The sequence below is a fragment of the Bacillus rossius genome, chromosome 2, assembly GCF_032445375.1.
Source record: "Bacillus rossius redtenbacheri isolate Brsri chromosome 2, Brsri_v3, whole genome shotgun sequence".
Classification (NCBI taxonomy): Eukaryota; Metazoa; Arthropoda; class Insecta; order Phasmatodea; family Bacillidae; genus Bacillus; species Bacillus rossius.
In genome coordinates, this window is record NC_086331.1 from 46,726,039 (window position 1) to 46,749,811 (window position 23,773).

Genomic DNA, 23,773 nt, shown 5'->3' on the forward strand with positions numbered 1-23,773 from the left:
GGAGGATGCTTTCTCCTTGTATTACATGGGTACAGTGGCGTGAAAAGAATGTCGTTGAACCACTATAGATATACATGCTTCATAAAATCAGCATATAAAAATTAATTTAATATTGCATCGCTGTCACCAACAGAAGCAGCAGCATGGCAATATTTGTTCCGAACCAATCACCAGGTCCAGCAGTGGTATGGAGTTGCAAAAAAAAACAGAGATGGGTTAATTCTGTCACTACACTTGAACCAACAGCTCCGGAAAAATTGTTGAAACTTATTCTTGCAATTGCAAAAAAAGATGTCGGAGAGCCTGTGGATGCAGAAAGGCTGGGTTAAAGTGCTCCATTATTTTCACAAATTGCAATGGTGCCTGTGATAATTTGTAAGTTCAACTACAATATAGCAACGAAGAGGAAGAAACACAGACTGTTCTCGAACAAACCTATGACAAAATCGAGGAAGAATGCTATAATACCGAAGCTGATAACTCTATCGCGGATTACGTAGATGAAATTTCTATCTGTGATTCTTCGATCGGTTCTGAAGACGATGAACCCAGGAAACCTGGTCCATCAAGAATAACGAAACGAAGGTGATTGCACTTATAATTGTAATTAGTGCATTATGTGGATTAGGCCTTCTGGGGTTACCACAAAAAAAAAGCCACTTATTCTACCCCATGGTGGTGTTAAAATGAGTTTTTTCGCCAATATGCGTGTTTGAGTAGACTATGCAGCAATCATACGCTGAACCTATTGATTTTACAACAATAAAGTTACTACATCAACTAAAGAAAATTTCCTCCAGTTTAATTTATTACATAACTATTTTTATCGTAAAATGAGTCGGAAAGGAGATGTGCACAAATAACTGTTTGTGAGCGCCATTTTTCCAAAATGTTGGCACGAGCGGCAAAGATACAAGGTGGCAAAGTGAACATTCAAAAAGAGCATGACTAAATCTATATGCATACCAATTTTCAAAACTCCCAGAAAACTTTCTAAGTAAAACTCCCAAATGGCTGGACTATTGGGTGGGCTTATCCACTATGCTAACACATTAAAGTTTGGCCTGAGAACCAATGCAAATTTACTTCATAGTTTAACTGGTTGTCTTTCAAGATTTTCTTTTTAATGAAGAAGTAACATATTCTATTTTTTTTTAAATTTTCAAATGTTTAACATGTCTAACAGTGATGTATAAATTGAATGAGGTTATATCACACTTTGCTTAATATTGGAACCTGGAATGTTACTTCTTTACAGAGCTTGTTGCGATATAAGCCCTTACCCTCCTGACTTAAAAAATATTTATGTAAATATTTATTATGCTTTTAATGGGCACTATAATAAGTTCCGTTTTTTTAATATTATATACAGGTAAATAACAACAGTGTGTGCATTTTAGAGGTATTAATGTAGCAATGTGTTATTTTATATATTTTACATTAGTTCATATTTTTAAGTATTCCTCTTAATTTTCTTTATTTAAATCACTGAATGTAATTTTTGCTTTATGGGTGCTGAAGTATTTTTTGGATGTTATTTGCTATATTTGCTTTATGTACAAATTCCTGGATATTTGGATGGTTCTAGGATGTCATTGAAAATTTGTATCATGTAATAGTAATCAGAGCATGGGAACAAGTGCTCTTGAATTGTCTCATGGAAAAGGTTGCATTGGACAGATTTAGAAAGGAATCATGGTTCTTTTTCATTACTTGGAAATTGTCTTGTTGGAATAATTTTAAGGTATACTGTGATTGGCTCACGACTTAGCAAGGAAAAACCAAGGTCGTTAGTCATCATTGTTCAGTGTTCGCTTGGAAGTCTGCTGCAGGAACAGTCACATTTAGTGTGGTGGCTCACAAAAATATTTTTATGTCAGTTGCAGAAATTTTTATGCTTGTGGTCCAGGCCATGCTGTTGGAGATCATTTTAGACATTGTTTTAATTTATAATATTCAACCACAGGTGACAGCGTAGGCCCAGGTGTGGAGCTTAGTGAATTTTAGTGGCCACACCGAGAGAACAACTGTCTCTTGGTCATTTGTACCATTAGTTTCCAGCGACAGCGGGATTTTACATCATCAAGAGTAACATCTGATTAACATTCAGTAAATATTCTACACCCTCTAATTCAAACCTCCCGTCAACTATTGTGTGTGTGTGTGTGTGTGTGTGTGTGTGTGTGTGTGTGTGTGTGTGTGTGTGTGTGTGTGTGTGTACGTGCATGCATGTGTTTCTGTCACCCTGCGCAAACCCTTTTGGTGCTCACCCTTACTTGAGCAGTAGAGACTTTGTCATTTTAAATAATGTAGTTAATAATTAAATAACTGTAATACATAATACTTAAGACTTAATAACATGTAATTTTTAAAGGGTTTAAATATGTCATCTTTAATTGTTCTGTTATATCAATTTACTAACAGTTAATTCAGCACTTCCTGCAGCTATGACACCCATGGCCCGGGCAGTCTCTTCCGTTCGCCATGTGGGGTAAACGCATCTCAGCACCTCATCGACTTCAACTGTTGCTCTCAACTGATCCGTTATCATACTGTGTAACTTAACTGTATAAAGCTCCCCGGAGCATTTTGTATTATTCGATGAGCTTGCACTTTCGGGGCCAGTCCACGCTGTGTCCTGGTGAGCATGAAAGCTGGACAACTTGCTGTTTTTTGTACGCATTGTCAGTGTACGTGTCGGTAGCAATAAAACTTACATATTCACCCGACTCATTGCACTCAATTCTCGACCACGAGATGCGTCCTGAACTACGTGTCTACTTGCGCCACGCAACACAGAAGTCAGCAGAGGAATTTTCCCAGTGTGCACGGACCATCGAACAGGATGTGAAGGTGGTGTAGACGAGACGGCAGGAACTACCGCAGACGCAGCACCCGGTCTTGTCAGCAAAACATGACTGCCTACGTGCCATATACATCAACCACGGGACAGCAGCCGGAACATAAACAACTGCCCCACAATCACGTGGAGAGGGTGCGCCATTGGCAATGGGTCACCACCTCAGAGCCAGACATGCCAGTTCGGCATGTGCCACTGACACCAGGATTGCCGGGTAAGAAAAAAACCCGAGGTAGGGAGCAACCGACGCCAGCTAGTGGGAATCGGCCTGCAGGGACCCCTTCCGCTGGCGCAGTATCCCGCAGTTGAGACCAGCAGCATGACCACAGACACACCCAGCTTGGGACACGTATGCGCGGCCAAAGGTGGCCTGCTCTGAGTCCCCGTCGTGGTAAACGGCCGTGCGGTCAACGCCCTTGATGACGCCGCAACAAGCCACAACTGCATTGCCACCCGCCTCGTCTAAAGTTCACAGTTCGAGCCTCGACCCGGCCGACTCCAGCTCGCCACTTTCGGCGACGCCTGCCCAACGTAGGGCGTCGTGACGCTCCACGTCAGTATCAGAGACCAACACTCCGTCACGACTTCCTTGGTGGTTGACGGACTATGGAACGATGTCATCCTAGGGCAGCCCTAGTTGTATGACCAGGATGCCAGCATCGAGGTGTAGTTGAGGTGTCTACATGTAGGCGACCAGGGCCAACACACCCTCCATGGCGTCCGACCCCCACTGCCACCTCCAGATCACATGGTCAGTCTCGACGAGTTCCTACATGATGTGCCCTCCGGTCACCGAGTAACGTTGCAAAGAGTGCTCGACCACCAGCGTAACGTGTCTGACACCGCCGACCCACTTAAACGCACCACGGTGATAGAACACGCCATTCCGACCCTCCCGCAATATTCCGATTTTTGTCCCCCCTGGGAGCTATGGCCACTTGGGTAAACAGTCTATCCTCACTCAAGTGTACGAGATGTTGCGGGATGGCATTATCAAGCCGAGTGAAAGTCTGTATAACTCGGGAATGGTCTTGGTAGAGAAAAAGGATGGCACGTTGCAGTTCTGTGTCAACTTTAAACTGCTGAACAAGGTCGCCATTAGGGGCCCGCCACCCCTGTTGAACATTGCCGAAAGGATAGTTGGACTTAAAATCAGGCTATTGGCAAGTGCCAATCAGACTCACAGACCAACCAAAAACTGCCTTCGCCATTCCGGACGGGCGGCACTTTCAATTCTGCGCAGTGCCTTTTGGCCTGAAAGACGCACCCGCCACGTTTCAAGCCATGATTACCTGTGTGTTCGATAAGTATGCAGGAAAATTTGCTGCAGCCTACGTAGAAGACATAATTATCTGGTCCCAGACCTGGGAAGAGCATGCCCGTCACCTGGCGCTCATATAAGAGCAACTTGCCACCCACGGGCTCACGTGCAACACAGCCAAATGTCACCTAAGCACCACCGAACTTGACTTCCTGGGGCCCGTAGTCAACGTGTAGGGGAACCGCCCAACGAAAAAACAGCTGGAAGTGATTGTAAACAAAACTCCGCCCCGCACCCGCAAACAGCTGCAACGCTTTCTGGGGCTGGCCAACTGGCTCAGGGTGTTTATACCTGGCTTCTCACTCGTGGCCACGCTCGTAACTACTGTCACCGAAACAGCCCTCAAGTGGACGAACGCCGCGCAGCTTGCCTTTGACAAACTAAAAAACAGGTTCAATGAATGCCACCTCTTAGCTTGTCTGGACCCGAACAAACAGGTCATCATGCAAACTGATGCCAGTCAAGAAGGGAATCAGCGCCATTTTGCTGCAAATCAGTAATGGAGACGAGCCCCACATCCTAGAATACTCAAGCACAAAATTTGAGGAAGTGGAGAAACACTATAGCATTAACGAACGTGATTGCCTCAGGGTAGTGTGGGCGCTATGACCCTACAGACCGCACCTGGAGTGAAACACTTCCTGTTGCGCACCGATAGTCAGTGCCTTAAGTGGCTGGCGACAATGCAGGGACACCGCTCAAAATTGACACACTGGGCCATGCTGTTGCAGTCCCTAGACTTTACGGTAAAGCACGTGCCTGACAAGGGTAACAAACTCGCAGACGAGCTATCCCACAACCCAGATGACACGGTCGAAACCTGCGAGGACGCCTCCTGGGATAAACTGTTACCACTCAACAGCGGACGGCCAGTAGATGAGCCGGGCACACACGGTCACCATGCGACCATCTGCGCCGTTGACAAGGACGACGCTCCGACACTCCCGCCGGGGGCGGAAATCAACGATATTGACGAGTTTGTGCACACAGTACAAGAACAGAGACCAGTCGCAGGTCCTATTATGTAGCTGCGTGGAGGGTCGGCACGAGGGCTACTGAGTCGTGGACGGACATTTGCAGGCACGTTCCGCTGGAAGCGAACACCCGTGGCGCACTTTCGCACGCGTGAGACTCGGAAGCCAGGTGTTCCACATACTGCACGTGAATCGGCTTGCCGGACACCCGGGCACAGACGAGAACACTAGAGCCATTCATGAAGCATTCTACTGGCCAGGGCTTAACCACTACGTGCGTAACTGTGCGACGCTGCAGTCACTGCCAACGCCACAAAACGCGGCGCCCCAGCGGGAAGGAACAGTAGCTCCCTTGACGACCCACGGAACGGTTTCACACGGTAGCATTGGACTTGATGGGGCCATACCCCCACACCCCGAAGGGGAAAATATTTCTACTGGTAGTGACAGATGGCTTCACATGGTGGGTGGAGGCCTACCCCCTGTCCAACGCCCGGAGGGGAACCATCGCGCATGCACTCGAAACAGAGTTTTTCCCACCATGGGACAACATTTGGGTACTATTGTTAGATAATGCTGCACAGTTTTCGGGCCAGCGATGGGCATAACTCTGAGGGAAGTGGAGCGTGATCGCACACACAACACCGGCTTATCACCCAAGGGCAAATACGACTGAGTGGCACAACCAAGAGATCAAAGCTCAATTCCAACTCCGCCTATCAGAGGACCACTCCTAGTGGGATACCCACATACCCGACATTATTTTCTGTATACGCCACCAATGTGGCCACAGGGGAAACCACAGCCAGGCTAGAGCAAGGGCGCAACCTCCCACTGCCAGGCCAGTGCCGTGTTGACGAGAGGAACCAAGAAACTGTAGACAGAACACCCTTTGAACAGCATGCTTGAGAGCTGACAGGAACCCACAAAACCGCCCAGCAACACCAAACCATGTACCAGGCTCAGATCACGCCAATCACAATGCGGCCCCCACCTCCTCCGACACCCTTCCAGCTGGTCTACGGATGCTTGCACTCATTTTCGGCAGGAAACTGGTATTACTGCGCCGGACTAGCGCCCAAATGGATTTGGCCGATGCCAGGGATCAGGACCATAGCCACTACGGCTGTAGTAGTGAGCTCCCGTTAGGACGAGCTCCAATGTATCACCGAGAGGTCATCTGTGTAGCAGATTAGGAACCGGACGAGACAGGCGTCAAACCCAGCACGCCACACCCGAGGAGCCCAGGTGAACTGCACAGCCAGCTACTTCGACCCCGACAGAAGAGGCGGAAGTTATATTTCAGGGGTTTCCAGAAACTGTGGAGAGGCGCTCTATAACAAACACCCACAGCACTCTTTCCCGACAGCTGTTTTTAGAGGGGGAGTACAAAATGAACCCTTTCCATGAGTTTGACAAGGTTGTCGGAGGGAAAATCTGTCAGGGGCGGGAAATCCCCCACCCCTATAATCTGGGAACCATATGACGCACCATTACACCCGGAGACACACGATAAAGACGAACTCCCGTGGCCCCTACACCTGTTACTGACAGATGCCACTCTTTGCACGACCGTCGAAGAGCCGCTGCAGCCCGCCACAGACAACCCGGAAGCTGCGCGATGGGCGGCGGTGGACAAGTAACCCACCCCCACACCACGCTACAACTTCCAGCTGCGTCCCAGTGTTGCACAATACAGGAGACGAGCTGACAGCAGCACAAGGCCGCCAAGAGCGATGGGAAAGAAGGCGTAGCTGAGTCACATCAGGCTCCTTCGGGGGAGGTTATTGATGTCGACCAGGGCTACGCCCTCCCTAAGCCTGATGTGCCTCACGCCGCTTCCGACCCCCTCTCCTCCCACCGACACTCTCTATTTCAAACCTCCCGCCAACAAGTGCATGTGTGTCTGCATGTGTTTCTGTCGCCCTGCGCAAACCCTTTCAGTGCCCACACTAACTTGAGCTGTGGAGACTTCTTCTTTTTAAATAATATAGTTAATAATTAAATAACTGTAATACATAATACTTAAGTCTAAATAAAATTTAATTTTTAAAGGATTTAAATATGTTATGTTTAATTGTTCTGTTATATCAATCTACTAACAGTTAATTCTGCACTTCCTGCGGCCAACACACATGGCCCGGGCATTCTCTTCCGTTCCCCGTGCGGGGTAGGACACATATTAGCACCTCGTTGACTTCAACTATTGCTCTTAACTGATCCGTTATCATCCGCCGTCGTAATTATTTTAAACTTTTTTTTTTTATTACTAAACTTCAACGGCCTACTCCGGCAGTAGACTGTGTATCTTAACTAATTAAAGCTCCCCAGAGTGAGTGTTTTGTATTATTCAGCGAGCTTGCACTTTCAGGGCTAGTCCACACGGTGTCCTGGTCAGTATGAAAGTGGGACTTCTTGCTGTTTTTTGTACGTGTTGTCAGTGTACATTTCAGTGGCAATAAAACTAAATATGCACCTGATTCATTGCACTTAATTCTCGACCACGAGCTTTCCATTATAGAGACAGAGATGTGTGGTGTACCTAAGACCCCACAAGCAGTCGTCTTCGCGGGTAACATAGCGTGTTTACCGCTGAGAGTGGGCCGGTGAGTTCTAGCATATCCACGCAGGGTAAGTCAAGCCTAGCTCCACATGGGTCATGTCACGGCCCTGGTACAGAGTCGGTAGCTGGGTGCACATGCCCATCCACATGGTGGCGCCCAAGGTCTACACGTTTGCCGATCCGAAACCCCCCCACATTACTATTTTGTCTCAACCATTGAATTATTTGTTCTGAAATTTTTGTTTTTGTCACATAAGTATTTCTTTGTCATAAAATGGCAGCCATTTTTGGTGTTTGGTAAAAGTTAAAACGATCCTACAAACTTTCTTTGCATATTCTTTTATTTATGCAAGAAAATCTTCAGAGCATGCAGTCTTAACCTCGAGAGTAATCATTTGTTGCACCTAAAACAATTTTTTGTTACTTAACAATTATTTCAAGTGTTAGTAACCATGTAACAGTATGCCCATTGAGCTAGCCAGAGGTCTGAACTGTTACAAACTCATTGAGGGACTTATGGGGGGAAGAGAATTAAACACATAGGTCATATGGTTTCTCGTGCTATTTGGTATAGTACAGCATTTTATGTTTTTGATTTAAGTAATATTTTAAACATATATGGGTTACTGCTGCTTTAAGTACTTGATTAATTGGGCATTACTTTGTGAAATAGAGCTTATATGGTAGAGAGTCGGACTTTGAATGTCCCTAAATGGGGAATTTCGTAAGACACTTATCTTAAACCCTTTAGTCAAATATGGGGTCTCTAAATTCTTATTGCCATTATGCAGTGGCAGATCTAAGGAGGCGATATAAACGAGGTGCTGAAACATTCGCACTTCCCACTTTTGATAGCAACTTACACAAAATAAACCTTTTTCTGGGGGAAAACATTAGTTTCTGCACTTGAGCTTCCCCTACCCAACACAAGCTTCTACATCTGCCACCAATCATGTTTGTCTGCCTCATTATATTACCAAGTCAGTTATACAATAAGTTCAAAATGTCTAAAGCTTTCTTTGTTGCAGGTGGTAACACATGCAGGAACTATTCGTACGAGAACAGAATCAATGGAGCGTATTCAAGAGAGGCAAAGTGGATCTGGAGGTTCTACCAGTGCTGGAAGAGCTGTTGAAAACACATATAGCTTTGTTTGATTGTACATGTTCATTTTTATTTAATACATATTGAATATTCATCTCAGATTCAGCCTATTTTCATCCAAATTATGTAATAAAGGTGACCAAAAATATAAATATACTCCGAATGGGAGGGCCTTTTGTATCAATGTGTATGATACGTATTTATATCATTTATGCTTACAAGAAATGGATAAATGTCACAATTCGATGCTTCTGGTCTTCATCACTATTAAAAAGAATCTCATCAGGAGAATATGTTACATTTATTTCACTACCAATTTTTTTTTAAGTGAAAAAAAAAGTTCTTGTAACATAGTTTTAAATTTAACAATACTAACTATACAAACTATTTTATTAGTTTTTTTATAGTTTTATATTTGTAGTCGTGTGTTTCATTATTCATACATTAACATGGTTCTGATGTAGCAATAATGAGTATTACTTACAGAAATGAATATTGATCACAAAAATTTCTTTAAGTACTTACATTAAGTTCTGGTAAGGATTCTACACATGTTATGTAATATTTACATTACAATGCACATTCACATAAGGAAGATCTATGGGCACCGAGCAAGACAACATGTGTTGTGCTGTACAGCGTAACTAGTAAATTTTTAATAGTCATTAAGTTGTGTCATCTGTTGAAGAAATGCAAAGAATTTTTTGCCAACGTCAAAAATTTGTTAACAGGAATACTCATAAATACATTTACCTCTTTTTTTTGCATATTTCAAGGGACTCTTACAAAAATATGTAAAAATAGGGGGGGGGGGGGGGGGGAGTTTAAACATTTTTTTTATCACACAATGATGTAAACAATTCTGCAAATGTCGTGAATACTCGAAAATAAAGTAGAACCTCTTTTTTTACATTTTTCAAGGGACCAGTACAAAAATATGTAAAAAAAAGGGGGCGGGGGAAGTTTAAACATTTTTATTATCATCTCACAATGTTGTATTCAATAACTAGAACTTCATTATTTCACATGGTGAAAACAATAAAACCATCCATTTGTGCAGTTCTTTACACATGTGTTCAAAGTTGAACATGAAATCTTCAGTTATTTGGGCAAGAGACATGCATATTGAAGCATCTCAAAATGTACACTTTTTAATGGTGAGATATTCTTTTAAAGTTATTTTTGTACTTTTTGTAAAATCGCATGATACCATTAAATTAATTTCCGTATTTTTCTGGAAAAATTTTTTTTAATAAAATGACTTTCAAACAATTATTTACTTTTGGGAACAAAAAAATTACAATTGTGTCCATTGTGATCTTTGGAAATGCAGTGCGGCCTACTGCCTTTCCAAAAAAGTAATATTGTAGTGAAACGAGTGTCGCCAAAAATGCATGAAGAGACCATATGTATAGGACTTTGTTGCATTGGTTTCAGTGGAGTAACAATAGAGTAACGACGGGCAAAATGTGAGGGGTCCACGACCCGAGAGAGCCGCAAGCACAGGAGGATTCTAAAATGTATCATTACAAATAAAATTTAGCAAAATTTATTCATTTCATAATCAATTAATTTAAGTTACAGAAATTAAACAAAATGTAACAAGAATTGAATGAATTTGTAAGGAAAAGATATCGCCCAGTTCTATAATCCATCTGGCATGTAGTAAGTAAGTTCTCGCCACTTGTAGATGCAGTGCTGTCATCAATGAAAGAAATGTTTTGTCAGTTGTTTTTGTGCTGTTTCATATTTTCACCACAGGACTTTTTTTCATGGCACGGGTTCTAGTAATATTTAATTACTGTTTTCTGTTTTGTAAGAAAGGTTCCACTACATGCATGCATCATTTCATTGTCATGAAGATTTCTAGTTTTGTTTGTGGCATAGATTTTTGTTTTCTATCACTTTTTTGTTTTATCGGATCTGCAATCAGTTGCAAAGTTAATTTGTTAATTATGGGAATTAGATAACAATATGTCTAATTCTAAAAAGTATCTCAGTGAAAGTAAAAAATAAAAGAGAAAGAAGGGTCTCAAGAAAAAATAAAAAGTTGCCTAAAATGAATCACTACTTTAAGAATGAAGATTTTATTAACGAAGAATAAAATGAACAGTGCGGCGAAAATGAAGAAATTGACATGAATAAAATGGCAGTATTGCAGAGCCCTACAACAGTGAATATCTAGATCCAGAGCAACCACAACCAAATACGAGTAAATCTCAAAGTGTATATTTTTTGATGTGGAAAAAATTACATCTTCACCATATATTACTGATAAGGGTGATTTTAAAGAACTAAAGGATCAATGAATTGGTATGTAATCTAAAACGGACATTGTAAACCTAAAGGCTTTTTTTAAAAGACATTGACAATAGATCTTTTTCGAAAAAATATTATTATATAGTTTCTAAGTCTGGCCTAAAACTATAACTCACATAGCAGTCCTATTCTCTATTGCTTTAAAAGGCATATTGTGAACCATGTTGGTTATTCACAAATAGGGCATCAAATTGACATTGTCCGGGCCTGCGGCCCCTTTTAAGTCCGATATGCCACCACCTAAACACCACCCACCCTCCATTCAAACCTCCCGCCTACCCGTGCGTGTGTGTTCGCCCGGCAAGAGGGCGCTGTCAAGTCAGTGCGCCGCACCTCTAAAACATAATTAAATGTAATTGTGTAATTTGTTTTAATGTTTCCCAAGTGCAACGAGACGGCAGATCGGCCGGGAGGGTTTTATGTACTTTTAATTAAAATAGTGTATTAAAATATAATAGCGTTTTCGGACATTCCCGACGGAAGCCGAAGCTAGACAATAATTAAATGTAATTCTTAATAATTGTAATTTGTATTATTATTTTTCATTATTCAGAAAGTGTCACGTAACTTTTAAATCATCCTTGTCATGTTACTTTAGTTTCTTCTGGTACGAATTCACAAATATCTTTAACTGCAATTGTTTCGGCGGGAGGACCCCATGTTAGCCGAGCCGAGCCATGAGCTCATCCCAGTCTTCCGCCATCAGCGACCGAGAGCAGACGCTTCAGCACTCTGGGGACCTCACCGCTTGTTTTAACCGCTAAGTAATTCTGTTTAACTTTAAATCTTTTCCGAATCGTTTTCTTTTAGACCCTCGGAGCTACTCTCGGTCGGGGGACTGTTTAATTAAATAATTATCTTATGACCAGTAACGGTCTTTTTCCATGTAATACGTAATTCGAGATGTGACCACGTGGTGGGTCACTACATTAAACCGATTCGTGCCGCGGGCATTTTATGCAGTTTTAATCGTGTACGTGTGTGAGTTTAGTTAGCCGAATAAATCAGGTGTGTAAATCTAACGTATTATTTTATTCTTTTAAAACTGTGTTACCACGTGGAGTGTGTCGGCGTGTGGGATGCCTAGGAGCCCACTGCGTAGGGAATAGCGTGCCTGACGCTGAGAGCGGGCAGGAATTAGTGCTAGGTGTTTTCAAGGGGGAATTAAAATCACGCCTCACATGGGCGACATCACGCCCCGAGTTAGGAGTCTCACCGGGTCCACGTGCCGCACCATGTGGTGGCACCCACTAACATATCACCTTAAAGCCGTCCGAACAACCTTTGGCCGCAACAAGTGGCTCCCAAGAGCGTGGGGCGTGATAGAAAACGCCTAGTACCGAGACCTGTACGAGCGCGTGAGATAGGCGGTTGTTGCGCGGAGCGCACGGAATTAAAGTTCGCGCTGGAACTATTGTTCGCGCGGAGCGCATAGTGAGCCACGTGACCAGCCAAGCGCGCACACTTCCATGAATTCGCGCACAAACAACACATTCCGGGCACAGACAGCTGTGTGCAGGCAGCTTGCAGGGTGAGTGTGTGGGTTAGACCGCCTTCCGGGCCGCGTGGCGAGGAAAAGCAAGGCAGTACACCGGCCTTACCACCACACACCACCATGTCGGACAGCGCGCGAAAGGACAGCAGTGCAGGCGCAGTGAAAACCGAGGTACTGTACAATGTGAACGGTATGTACTGTGTGAAATGTGCGTGACCCAAACACGTGGGCGGTGTACTGGGAACGTCGTGGGCCGACACGTGTTTGCTTAGTCATGCGTGGGCAACCTACCGCTAGGGACACCAGCTAGGACACCGGACTATCTTAGGTGCACGAACACGGTGTGTGACGGACAGGCAAGCGAGGGCACGTGGTGCAGGCAGTGCAGGGCATTCAAACACCGGAAATGCCTAACCAGGGGCGATGCGGGCAGCTCGGAGAGGAACTGGTATCTCTGTACGGACTGCGAAAGTGTGGCGCACGTGAAACAGGAGGCGGCAGAGCGGGAGCACCATGACGTCACGTGGGAGAGGCGGCGCGTAGTTCCGGTGGGACCCATAGAACTTCCGGAATTTGCGGGGCGGACCAGTGACGATCCTAGGCAATTCTTAATTGCTTGTCGCGGACGGTTGAGCCGCTACGGAGTACCGGAAATAGAGCGGACGGAGAGAGTAGTCAGTGTGCTACGTGCTGAAGCAAAAACGTGGTGGACAATCATTCATGAGTTTGATATGCCCTGGCCGGAGTTTGTCAGGAGGTTCGAATCCTGGTTCGCGGACGCCCGAACAGAGCTGAAAGTGAGGACGGAGCTGTTTTGTACGGAACGAGGACACGCGGAGGCTGCCGAAGTGTTTGTGCTGAAGAAGATTCGTCTTCACAGGCGCCTCTTCCCGACGCAAGCACCGGAGGAAGTTTTAGGGCCCGTTATAGAACTCATGCGCCTTGAGATGCGCCCGCACATGCGCCACGCGGTACGCTACTCCGCAGAAGAATTCTTGCAGCTCGCTAGGATTGTGGAGCAGGACCTGAGTGCAGTGAAAACGCCCTGCGCAAGTGTCGGAGCGCCAACACGGACCGAACAAACTACCATAACAACCCAGGCAGTGGTGCTTTACGTCGCGCCACAAACAGCAGGCCGCCACACCGGCGCCCGACCCGGCAGCCAATCACCACCAGCATGGCGTCAACGGACCACCACCACAGTGTCATACGTGCCCAGCCAGCATCTACCACTGGCATCTCAATTGCCCGGTGCGTAACCTCTTCCGGTTGGACAACAGGGGCCCGCGGCAGACGGGAAACGGCCAAAGGGGGGCGGCGTAGTTGCTGTACCACCCCTCCCCCCCTCAACAACAGCTGGAGGACACGAGCGCACGCCGACAGGGCCCTTCATGGGTCACATCAGCGCCGAGGAGGGTGAACTCCTACGCATCCCGATCATAGTCAACGGGCGCGCGGTGAACGCCCTGGTGGACACAGCCGCTAGTCACAACTGTGTGGCGGCGCGGCTACTTGCCGACAACCAATACGATCTTCAACCTGGATAGCTGCAGCTGGCCACCGCCGGAGACGCCTCCCAGACGCAGGGAGTCGCGACGCTCCATATCGAGATACGAGACCAGCAGTCGACCACGACAGCTGTGGTGATCGCCGGGCTACGCGACGACGTCATACTGGGGAAACCATGGCTCTATCAACAGGATGCACGGATCGAGGTACGGGACGACCATTTGCATGTGGGAATCCAGGGCCATCGCACCGTCTGCGGGCTGGGGAGGACGCCGCCGACACCGGATGTAAAGCAGGGTGTCCAGCGACCTGGAAAACCTGGAAAACCGGGAATTGTCAGGGAATTTCGTGTGTCAGGGAAATGTCAGGGATTTTTTAAAAATCGTCTGGAAATTTTGGCCGTGTTTGTTCTTCACGCAGCAGCACGATACAATATGCATATCGATTGTTCAATTCGCCGCGTACACAATGATCGACGTATCGATTATAATCGGCACATGGCTGTACACATTGCGGCCTGTTAGGCTGGCCAAAATGGCGCGCATTTGTGTACTCTTGTTGATTTTGGTTATCGTTTTTGTTGATGGATAAGTGAATTATTATATCATCAGCCAAACAAAGGTAAGAAACAAAATGTATGTATACTCTACTATAGTTGCTCTATGGGCAAGTCGCAAACTGTTGCCTAATTTGTTTCGTTCGCTCGGCAACGGTTCGTGATGTTCTTGGTTTGTAAACTCCGCAAGCACGCATGTCTGAGTAAAGCAAAAAGTAGAACACTCACCTTTTTTCACGTTCCGGTTGATAAACTGTTTATAAACCGGAACATTAAGAAGGTGAGAGTTAAACTTTTTGATTCGGACATGCGTGCTTGCAGAGTTTATAAATCGGGTCAAACACAAGTCATGTTGTAACGTACTATATTATTTATTTTTTGAATTTTACGTTAGTTAGGCATTTTTCTTGCTTCGAAGTAGGCCAGGCCAGACAATGCAAATTTTTTAAAATACATGAACACACAGCAATTTTGTAGATAAAATGTGACTATTTCCTGAAACAAGCTATTGTTGCTGGAACATATCCTATATTTTTTCAGATTTATTTTCAGTTCATAAGTTTACATTAGGCCTAGGCCTATCTTATAAAAGATGCTTGAAGTTGAAGCTGACGGTTACTTTGTATAGAAAATATGTGCTGATAGGCCTATGTACTTGCATTGATTTTATCTGTGTTTGTGGTGCCTGAAACGTTTATTTGCTAATTAATGAAAAATAGGTTAATTTTCTCACAAGAATATTATTTTAAAGATTACATAGTGTGATAAAGGTAAAAAATTATTTTATTTTAACAGGTCACAACATGGCTTCAAAACTCAGAAAAACTACATTCAGGGATGAATGGAACCAGAACCCATCCCTCTCATGGGCTCAGGCTATTGATGGCAGCCCATATGCAGCTTGGTGCAAACTTTGCAATCACAGGATTGAACTGAGTAATATGGGGAAGCAGGCTCCTACCAGTCATGCATCTGGAGTGAAACACAGCAGAAGAGTGCAAGGATTTCACATGAGTTCATCCATAGCAGTGTACTGTAAAACAACTAGGCCTACATCAGCAGCGTCACAAAATAATTCTGCTTCAGAGTCTTCTTCACCTTTGTCTGAATCTTCAAAATTGTTTAGTTCTGATGTACCCAGCTCACCTCAAGTATCTTCCCCTCCGTTGTTCCAAACAGATCCAGTCAGCAGTTCTAAATCTCTGCCTGATACTTCCTCGAATGCTGATAATTCTTATCTAAACCCATCCGCAACATGTTCTTGCACGTGCACATGTGGCAGTGCTAGAAAGGAATCAAAATCATTGACAAATTACTTATTAAATGATTCTGTAACACGTGCCGAAATACTTTGGTGTTTGTATTGTGTTATGGCTCATAATTCCTTAAGGAATGCAGAAAATAGTGTAGCAATGCATCGTAAGATGTATCACGACAGCAAAATTGCAGCTAAATTGCAGTTGGGAAAATCGAAAGTATCCTATACAATAGTTCACGGATTGGCTCCAGAATTTCAAAAGGAACTGCATGCTGATATATCAAAATCTTCTCATCTTGTAGTTGGCTTTGATGAAAGTTTAAATAAAATTGCCCAGAAACAGCAAATGGACATTTCTGTCCGTTACTGGAATGAAGATGATTCAATTACTTGCACTCGATATCTTACATCAGCATTTCTCGGCCATTCGACTGCAGCAGACCTGTTAAGTGCTTTTAAAAACTCTTTGCCTGTGAATACATTACACAAAATTATACAGGTGTCGATGGATGGCCCCAATGTAAATTTGCGGTTTTTAAAAGACTTGAAGCAAGATTTGAAGGAAGGTCGTACTGATGAGGGGGTAATATTGGATATCGGCACTTGTGGCTTACATTCATTACACTGTGCCTTCAAAGGCGCAATGAAGGAAACTGGTTGGGAAATTGTTAAATTCTTGCGTGCTATTTACAACCTGTTTCATAACATCCCCACTCGTCGTGCAGACTACATTATAATAACTGGTTCCAGCTTGTTTCCTCTAAAATTTTGTCCAGTTCGTTGGTTAGACAACGTTCCTGTAGCAGACAGAGCATTGAAAATTTTACCAAATCTTCGGAACTATGTTGCTGGTCTAAAGTCAAATACAGAACCTACGTGTGCTAGTTTTGTTATAGTGAAAAGTGCTATTAAAGATGTGTTACTTGGACCTAAACTTGCTTTTTTTTCATCTGTTGCTGCTGAAGTTGAACCACTTCTCAAAGAATATCAAACAAATGACCCCATGGCGCCGTACCTCTTTTCCGACTTTTCTTCAGTCATCAAGAATTTTATGACTAGATTTGTCAAAGCAGACGTAATGGCAAATACTACCCTGAGCAAAATAGATTTATCTGCAAATAATCTTTTGTCAAGTAAAAAAATTTACTTAGGTTTTGGGACACGAGCTGCATTACGTTCAGAAAATGCAAGTCAGAAGGATATGGAATTATTTAGAGCAGACTGTCTAAAATGCCTGCAGGAATGTGTGAAAAGGATTTTAAAGCGCTCACCTCTTACATTCAGCTTGACAAGAGGCATTTCATTTGCTGATCCTTCTGTAGCCCTTATTCCCGATTTGGCGATCAAGAGGCTGTCATGTGCCTTAGATATATTTGTTAGTCATAATTGGCTCTCTGGAATTCAAGGTGACAAAATATCGAAGGAATTCAAAAGATTGTGTTCATTGACTGCAGTGCAGGAACATTTGAAACTCCATGTCCGATCCAAAGTACGCCTGGATAAGTTTTGGTTTGACCTTTTAAATGTTTACTGTAGTGAAAATACAGGGCATTTAGCATCTTTTTTGAAAATGATATTTATTATGTCTCATGGCAACCAACGCAGCAGTAGAAAGGGGATTTTCAATAAACAAACAGTGCTTGGTAGAAAATCAGCTGGACATTTCACTGATTGCTCAGCGTACAATTCATGATGGTATTTTGTCAGCTGGAGGTCTGGATAATTTTGTCGTATCTAAAAGATTTATTCATGCTACTCGTAATGCATATTTAAAATACAAGGAATACACGGAACAACAGAAGAAGTTATTACAGGAAAAGGAAGAACAAGACACAAGAAAAAGAAAAGCAGCTGCTGAACTCTCTGCTTTGGAAGCTAAGAAAAAGAAAATCTTGGAAGATGCTGAAAAAGAAGCTGCTGTATTAAGCTTCCAGATAGAAGCTTTAAAAAAGTAGTGCTGCTAAGAAAAACCTTTGTTAAAATTTTAATTTGTGATTGGACTTAAAAGGTTTTTTTAAAGTTTTAAGTTTGGAACTATTGCATACTTAGCTAATTTGAATACTATATATATTATTTTTAAATATGAAGTGGAACTGACTTATGTTTTCAAAACCATCTAGTGAGTAACTCTTGAAGAAATTGAGGAACATGGTGATATGTGAGTACAATAAACATATTTCATATATTTTTTTTCACATTTTGTATTTTAGTATTAGACCTATTTACACAGTTGCTGTTGCTTAAAATTTCGCACTATATTTTTACATGTATCATAGTGTAAAAAATATTGACAAAGTTTATAAGAATTTAAATGGGAACGAGCATAGTGTCAGGGAAAATCCTAATTTTGTCAGGGAAATGTCAGGGATTTTTGAAATCCATTTTCACTGGACACCCTGTAAAGGTCAGTCTCGACGAGTTCAAGCACGGAGTTCCCCCCGAGTTCCGTGCCGTCATCCAGAGTGTGCTTGACCAACAGTGTTCAGTGTTCGCGACTGCAGACCCCCTCAAACGCACCACTGTCACCCAACATACCATTCCTACTCATCCTCATGTCCCTATGTTCATCCCACCAGGCAGTTACGGACATACAGGCAAACAGACCATTCTGACGCAGGTAAATGAGATGCTCAGGGATGGGATTATAGAGCCGAGTGAGAGCCCCTATAACTTCCAGATAGTCTTAGCGGAGAAAAAAGATGGCATCTCCTGATTCAGTGTAAACTTCAAACTCATAAACAAGGTGACAGTGAATGCCCCCCCGCCCTTGTTAAACATGGGCGACACGATTGCCGGACTCGACAACGCAAAAGTGTTCTCGTCATTGGACTTGAAATCTGTGTATTGGCAAGTGCCAATACGGCCAGCGGACCGACCAAAGACCGCTTTCACCAGCCCTGACGGGAGGCAATTTCAATTCAGTTCCATGCCCTTTGGTCTCCAGGACGCCCCTGCCACATTTCAAAACATGATGACGTGCGTGTTGGACAATTATTCAGGGAAGTCTGCGGCGGCGTACTTAGACAATATCATAGTTTGGTCCCAGACCTGGGAGGACCACGCCCACCACCTCGCCCTTGTACTAGAGCGCCTAGCGTCCCACGGACTGACATGTAACAGGGAGAAGTGTCACCTGGGCATGACTTAATTAGATTTCCTGGGTCTTGTAGTGAACACAGAGGGGAATAGGCCTACCGCAAAACAGCTAGACGTCATCCTTAACCAACCCGCCCTGAACACACGCAAGCAGCTCCAGCGGTTCATAGGACACACTAACTGGTTACGGGCATTCATACCAGAGTGTTCACTCGTGACAGCTCCCCTGACAGAACAGCTGTCACCGAAGAAACCGTACTGGTGGACGAGAGCAATGTAGGCAGCATTCGAAGAACTCAAGCGTAGATTCCATGAGTGTCATCTGTTGTCCAGGCTGGACCCACAGAAACCCATTATCGTGCAGACCGATGCTAGTCAAGAAGGCATATGGGCCATCCTACTACAGCTAGGCAAAGAGGGGGAAACCAGAGTGATCGAGTACGCGAGCGCCAAGTTTGGGGAGGTAGAGCGCCATTATAGCGTGAATGAGCGAGAGTGTCTCGGAGTTGTGTGGGCCTTGCGACGCTACCGACCACACCTGGAGGGACAACAGTTTGATTTGCGCATCGACAGTCAGTGCCTAAAGTGGCTCGCGACCATGCAGGGCCGCCGTTCCAAACCCACCCGGTGGACCATGCTGCTACAGGCATTAGACTTCACTGTAAAACATGTGACAGGGAAATACAATGAACTGGCAGACGAGTTGTCACGAAATCCGGACAGTATTGTACAGGTGCGGGATGACGCGGAATGGGACAAACTACTTACCCCCACGCGGTAGAGTACGCGGCGAGAGACACGAGGTGACCGCCGGCCCGTACATATGTGCAATCCAACCGACCGCACCCCCCGCACTACCCCCGGCGCAGAATTAGATGACTTAGACGCCCTAGTCCACGCCGTACAACTGACAGATGCACAAACTCAGGAGCTGATTCGGAAATGCGGGGAGACTACGCTCGAGGGGTACCGAGTGGTAGACGGCTGCCTACAAGCACAGGCCCAACAACAACAACAACAACAACAAACATGGCAGACGTTCGCACCGATTGGGATGCGGCACTACATTTTCACTATGCTACACGACAACAAATTAGCGGGGCACCCAGGCACCGACCAGACGACAAGGGCAATAAGGCAGTGGTTCTACTGGCCAGGACTGAACAAATACGTGAGGGATAGAGTTCGCAGCTGCCGGCACTGTCAGAGACACAAGACCCGGAGACCCGACGGACAGGAACAGCAAATACCGCGGAAACCTACAGAGCCCTTCCACACCATGGCACTGGACCTCATGGCCCCCTACCTCCGCACCGCCAGGGGCAAAAGGTTCCTACTCGTGGTGACTGATTGCTTCACCTGGTGGGTAGAGGCGTACCCTTTGTCCAATTGCCATGCTGGAACGATTGCAAGGAGCTTGGAGGATGAGTTCTTTTCCCGGTGGGGCTACCCACAGGTGCTCTTGACGGACAATGCCACCCAGTTCTCGGGGCGGAAGTGGGTCAAACTATGCCGGAAATGGCGCGTCACAGCCCACACCACACCCATTTACCACCCAACGGCGAATCCAACCGAGCAGCGCAATCAAGAGATTAAAGCCCAGTTGTGTCTACGACTCGCCGATGACCATACCACCTGGGACACCCACATACCGGACGTGCTCTACTGTCTTCGACGTAACGAGGCCACGGGCGAAGCACCGGCCACTCTTCAGGGGCGGAACCTTCCTCTACCGGGGCAGTACCGCATACCGCCATCGGACACCCAACCAGTTGACGAGTCGCATGAGGCACGGGCGGCGCGGCTGGCAGCTCTTCGCGACGCCGCACAACACCGACAGGTCGAATACCAGGTGCGGGTCACTCCCACTCCCACGTCACCACCTCCACCACTGACCCCAGGCCAACTCGTATACGCCAGACTGCGCCCACTCTCGTCTAATGGGCGGAACTACTGCGCGGGGCTAGCTGCAAAATGGGTAGGACCAGTACCCGTGGTGCGCACTGCGTGCAACACGGCTGTGTTCCTGAGGCTGCCCACCGGCAGAGTAGTGAAATATCACCAGGATACGGTCAGGCTAGCACGAGGGGAAGACGAGCCGGAGGACGAGACACAGGGTGCAGAACAGGGGGCGCCGGGGCAGGAGATCCAATTGACTCCACCCACGAAGCACGGCGACACGTCCACGCCGACACGCCGAGGCTCACCAGGATTCGCGGTATTTCCCTGCGACGCCGCAGTCACACCCATCCGCCCAACCGATACCGGGAGTCAAGCCTAGTTGCTGTTCACGGAGAGCACGGACGAGCCATTTGACGGGTTCGAAGGGGGCGAACAAACAAGAGACAAGGGGCAAGACCGCTTCCCAACCCCAATTGTTTGGCAGCCAAACGAGGAGGAGACCCGGACGGACGATCCGGCGTGCGAAGAGTTCGAAGGGCGCTTACACTACTCACTAGTAGAGTCCACGTTTATTGACATAGTGAGGGAACTGACGCCACCCGGCATCACAGTGGAGGAAATAATCGACGCGGAAGGGGAGGATCGACACGGCGAAGGGACGGTAGGGGAGGAGGCAGGACACCAATACAACCTCCGGCCACGAAGAGAGGTGGCCCCACCCATGTGCTGCGTGACAGAAGCTTTAGGCGGGCAGCACACAGGAGGAAGGACGCAGCGGCCAGACACTCGGCGAACGTAAACACCGTACAGCCAGCGGGGGACAACCAGGGGAGCCAACAGGACCAGCTACAAGCTAGTGCGGACGTAAATAATAACATTGCCACGTGCGCGAGGTAAACAGTGCAGGTCACGCCTCTCAGCCATCTGTCACTCGCGCTGTCATATCGGCCTACTTTCGGGGGGGGGGGGGGGTGCAATTTACATCGTCCGGGCCTGTGGCCCCTTTTAAGTCCGATATGCCACCGCCTAAACACCACCCATCCTCCATTCAAACCTCCCGCCTACCCGTGCGTGTGTGTTCGCCCGGCAAGAGGGCGCTGTCAAGTCAGTGCACCGCACCCCTAAAACATAATTAAATGTAATTGTGTAATTTGTTTTAATGTTTCCCAAGTGCAATGAGACGGCAGATCGGCCGGGAGGGTTTTATGTACTTTTAATTAAAATAGTGTATTAAAATATAATAGCGTTTTCGGACATTCCCGACGGAAGCCGAAGCTAGACAATAATTAAATGTAATTCTTAATAATTGTAATTTGTATTATTATTTTTCATTATTCAGAAAGTGTCACGTAACTTTTAAATCATCCTTGTCATGTTACTTTAGTTTCTTCTGGTACGAATTCACAAATATCTTTAACTGCAATTGTTTCGGCGGGAGGACGCCATGTTAGCCGAGCCGAGCCATGAGCTCATCCCAGTCTTCCGCCATCAGCGACCGAGAGCAGACGCTTCAGCACTCTGGGGACTTCACCGCTAAGTAATTCTGTTTAACTTTAAATCTTTTCCGAATCGTTTTCTTTTAGACCCTCGGAGCTACTCTCGGTCGGGGGACTGTTTAGTTAAATAATTATCTTATGACCAGTAACGGTCTTTTTCCATGTAATACGTAATTCGAGATGTGACCACGTGGTGGGTCACTACATTAAACCGATTCGTGCCGCGGGCGTTTTATGCAGTTTTAATCGTGTACGTGTGTGAGTTTAGTTAGCCGAATAAATCAGGTGTGTAAATGTAATGTATTATTTTATTCTTTTAAAACTGTGTGACCACATGGAGTGTGACGGCGTATGGGACGCCAAGAGCCCACTGCGTAGGGAATAGCGTGCCTGACGCTGAGAGCGGGCAGGAATTAGTGCTAGGTGTTTTCAAGGGGGAATTAAAATCACGCCTCACATGGGCGACGTCACGCCCCGAGTTAGGAGTCTCACCGGGTCCACGTGTCTCACCACGTGGTGGCACCCACTAACATATCACCTTAAAGCCGTCTGAACAACCCCTGGCCGCAACAAAATATATATAAAATATTTGGATATAAGGCTATGACGATTGTTAACATATTGTAGAAGCCATAGAAAGATACAAGACATCAAAAAATCATTTTGATTTATGTATTTTATATCAACAATGGCGGTTACATGGAATACTAGATGAAGAGCAACAGTCCATAATTAAGAAAGAAAAATATTTTTGGTGCCAAGTACTCACTAAACTCATTGATATTACTCTTGACACTTTCCACCCGTAATTTAGCTTTTTGTGGCCATAGAGAAAAGGCATACACCAATGGTTCAAGCTCAACAGGAAATTTTTTTTAAGTATGGTATTGTTGAGATATTATCAAAATATGTTCCTGTTTTACAAGAATTGGAAAGTTAACCAAAGGGCCAGACAAAATACTTAAGTCCAATAATACAAATTGACATGGTGGCCACCAGCCTTGAATTTCGGGAAAAGCGGAAAATGTGTGTGAATTACCATCGTCTTGTCGCCAGGAATGTTTTTTTATATCACACAGTGTTTTATGTATTCAGATTATATTTTATCCTCGAGTTTTTGGTGTTATTAGAACTACCATGTTACATGAATCGAAAGCCAGCAGTAATTTTAACTGCCTGATAACTTCATGACATATATAATTTACAGGTGTTTCAACAACTTCAGTTCAGTTTTAATGTCTACTGCCATATTGAACAAGGGCGACTGAATACTAACCAATTGAACACCTTAAGCATTTGAATTGTCAAGATGGGGGTGTT

At 45.3% G+C, this 23,773-nt stretch overlaps 2 protein-coding genes across 2 annotated transcripts in view; both read left to right on the forward strand.

The window, feature by feature from the left end:
* Positions 1-9,110, forward strand: part of LOC134528885 (SH2B adapter protein 1-like) — a 296,960-nt gene extending 287,850 nt beyond the window's left edge. The window contains exon 9 of the mRNA XM_063362551.1: positions 8,747-9,110. Coding sequence (XP_063218621.1) covers positions 8,747-8,875 — 129 coding nt within the window. The 3' untranslated portion in view covers positions 8,876-9,110. The remainder of the gene's footprint in view (positions 1-8,746) is intronic.
* A 5,148-nt stretch (positions 9,111-14,258) lies between these two features.
* LOC134528886 (uncharacterized) lies at positions 14,259-22,870 on the forward strand. Its single transcript, XM_063362552.1, has 5 exons — positions 14,259-14,766; positions 15,497-17,092; positions 20,213-21,273; positions 21,442-21,618; positions 22,832-22,870. Exons 2-5 carry the CDS (start codon positions 15,505-15,507, stop codon positions 22,868-22,870), a joined length of 2,865 nt encoding a protein of 954 aa, XP_063218622.1. The 5' UTR covers positions 14,259-14,766; positions 15,497-15,504.
* Positions 22,871-23,773: the final 903 nt, after the last annotated feature.

Excerpts from the sequence above, each read along its gene's own strand:
- LOC134528886 (XM_063362552.1), top strand. The coding sequence starts at position 15,505 with ATGGCTTCAAAACTCAGAAAAACTACATTCAGGGATGAATGGAACCAG. Across the intron at positions 17,093-20,212 it reads TGCAAATAATCTTTTGTCAA|GACTGAACAAATACGTGAGG; the intron begins GTAAAAAAATTT and ends TCTACTGGCCAG. Across the intron at positions 21,274-21,441 it reads GAGGCTCACCAGGATTCGCG|CCAAACGAGGAGGAGACCCG; the intron begins GTATTTCCCTGC and ends ATTGTTTGGCAG.